The 3,066-nt window shown below is 37.8% G+C and overlaps 1 protein-coding gene across 1 annotated transcript; it reads right to left on the reverse strand.

Moving 5' to 3' along the window:
* Nucleotides 1–270: 270 nt before the first annotated feature.
* On the reverse strand, nt 271–1,236 carry LOC148215612 (olfactory receptor 6F1-like). The gene has a single exon (XM_088143080.1). It carries the CDS (start codon nt 1,234–1,236, stop codon nt 271–273), a length of 966 nt encoding a protein of 321 aa, XP_087999206.1.
* Nucleotides 1,237–3,066: the final 1,830 nt, after the last annotated feature.

Consider the following 3,066-nt stretch of genomic DNA (forward strand, 5'->3'; position numbering starts at 1 on the left):
GAAGGGAAGAAGGTATCTCACATGCTAGTGATCCAATTCATTACAGATAAATGTCATTTAACCAAAGAACTGAAAGAATGAATGCTTAACTATAATTATCCTTCCAATTTATACTGTATATATTAGCATTTACTGAGAGGTAATTTGGTGCGGTGGTTAGAAACCCTGGCTGGAAACTGGGAGACCATGAGTTCTAGTCTTGTAGTTACCAGGAGTCAAGACTAATGAAAAGGCATACACACACACACATACCCACACGCACAGACACTATTAATTACTTTTAAAATATTTCCTAAATGAACACAATGTATTTCTAAAGATTACCTTTACCTCTCTGTTTCTCAGGCTGTAAATGAAGGGGTTGACCATGGGGGTAAGAACAGAATACAGGAAAGAGAAGCTCTTATTCATATCTTTGAATCCGCCAGTGGTTGGGATAATGTAGACAAACATTAAGGATCCATAGAAAATGGAGACTACAGTGAGATGGGAAGAACAGGTGGAAAATGCCTTTTGTCTCCCATTCATAGAGGGGATTTTCAGAATTGCTTGAATGATAAAGGCATAAGATGAGACAGTTATGAAAAATGTAGGTAGAATTCCTAGAGATGATGTTATCAAAGCAACACTTTCAATCTCCCAAGTGTCACTGCAAGACAGTCTTACCAGCGGTGTGAAATCACAAAAGAAATGGTCAATTTTGTATTGATCACAGAATGTAAGTTGTGTCAACAAGGATGTCAAAATTGTGATAAGACACAATCCTATTATCCATGATCCTGAAACTAGCAAGATGCATGTTTTGTTGTTCATAAGTGTGACATAATGCAAGGGTCTACATATGGCTAGATAACGATCAAATGATATTGCTGCCAAGAGGTAACATTCAGTAGATGCCAGAGTGCAAAAGAAATGCATCTGTAAAATGCAGCCCCAACAAGAAATTGTCCTGTTTCCTGTAAGAAAACTGGCCATCATTTTGGGTAATATAGCTGAGCTGTAGCAGATCTCCAAGCAGGATAGATTTGAAAGAAAGAAGTACATGGGAATGCGGAGGCGCTTCTCTGGCGCAACCAGTGTTATGATGAGAACGTTTCCAGATACAGTTACAATATAAATGATCAGAAATAACACAAAGGAGAGAGTATTCAAGTTCTCTGTGTTCCCAAATCCAAGGAGGATGAACTCTTTTATCCTTGTTGTGTTCTGCCATTCTGAAGGTTTCAGAAGCTGCATCTAACAGCGACACATCAGATGTTGAGGAACTCAGAATTTAGGGACCATGTGAGCGTGCCCACATTTCTAGCACTATTGTATGAATTCAAAACTTTTTTCCAAAACATGCATGCACTGAAAGACAGACAGGCAGACAGACAGACAAACATAATAGACAGACAGACAGAAAGATTCTTATGAAGTCATATTTACTCAAGACCCACCAGAATCTTGTAAAACTGATAGTCATGACTATTCTCATATACTTGAGTTTTTCTCGAAATCTGATTAGTGGACCAGAAAATTTTGCATTTCGTAAAGTGTATCTAATACACTATCATTTGCAATATTATATTCTAATACACTTCAATCCTTCCTTAAAGGGAATATATTCTTATTGCGAGAAAATTTTGATTTAGCAAATAGGCACCAGATTTGGATTATTTGCATGTTTTTAGTAACATTACTTTCAAAAAATCTGAGTCTGAGTTTTTTTAAAGGAATATTTTTTTATCTTTGAAACTTGGTGGGATTTTCAAGATTGTTTTTGCTGATGGAAAAGGTAAGAAAGATTTTTAAAAAATAAAATATAGTGATATGACATGAAATAAAAGACATATAAGCAGAATACCTGTGATTGTTCTGAAAATTGTAGTTGCGGTGTTGAAATTGTCACTAAAAGAAAGTCTTCTGAGGTTGTGAAATTTCAAAAGAAACAATCAATATTTAATTGGCTATAGATAGTGAATATTAACACTGAATTCATTTATATATTTTCTCAAAGGTACAAAGTACCAAACAACCAGAATAACCCCAAGAGAAAAGTTTGCTTCCAGAAGATAATTGGTCCAGCAAAAAGAAAAGTTTGAGGGAGGGGGGAAAAAAAGGAAGGGGGGAAATGGAAAGAAAATAGCGAAAAATGAACAGAATTTTTTATCTCTTCCATCCCCCCCACCTTTTTTTCCCTATATTTTCAGTCCCTGCCAGTTAGAGGGAATGCTTCTGTACCTATAGGTTTGGGATTGCTAGAGAAGCTGACTCAAAGAGAATGTAGAGAATTCTACAGGCTAGAAATTCTAAGAGAGAATGAATTTCTTTTAATATATTTATTTAAATTTTAACTCCACTATTTTTTTTCCTTCCTTCCTTCCTTCCTTCCTTCCTTCCTTCCTTCCTTCCTTCCTTCCTTCCTTCCTTCCTTCCTTCCTTCCCTCCCTCTCCTCCCCTCCCCTCCCTCCCCTCCCTCCCCTCCCCTTCCATTTAAATGCAACGTAGGATAATGGCATTCCCCAAAATAAGAATGTGGTGGGAATAAAATAATACAATTATATAGTATAAGGATTGTGGGTATTGATGATAATCTAGTCCAAGCTACTGACCAGGAGAGAAAATAACTATCAGAGCATCAAGCATTCCCAACTCATACACTAACACAGTTTGTTCCACTGTCTCACAATTTATATTATGAGGAAATCTACTACTCTTTCATTTACATTCATTATGTTCCTTGTCTTGCATTCTGGAACATTTCCGAATAAATCTCTTCATTTGCAGGGCCACCCGGAGGAATTTTCAGAGCATCTGCCAGATAAAATCACTCGGATTCGTTCCAAGTTAGACTCCAAGTGTGGTGCAGAGTCTAGGGAGATACCAGGGGATCGTTCTTGCCCAGTTAACTGGGAACGGTTTGATCCTGTTGTTCCTGAGGAAGTAGACAGGATCCTCTGGACTGTGAAGGCCACCATTTGTCATCTGGATCCATGCCCCTCCTGGCACGTGAAAGCAGCTCAGGAGGTGACATGCAGTTGGATCCAGGTGATAGTTAATACATCCTTGTGGAAGGGAGTGTTT

This window comes from Python bivittatus, unplaced genomic scaffold (genome assembly GCF_059951505.1).
Source record: "Python bivittatus isolate LINGU-HERP-01145 unplaced genomic scaffold, Pbiv_v1 ctg000470_np1212, whole genome shotgun sequence".
Classification (NCBI taxonomy): domain Eukaryota; kingdom Metazoa; phylum Chordata; class Lepidosauria; order Squamata; family Pythonidae; genus Python; species Python bivittatus.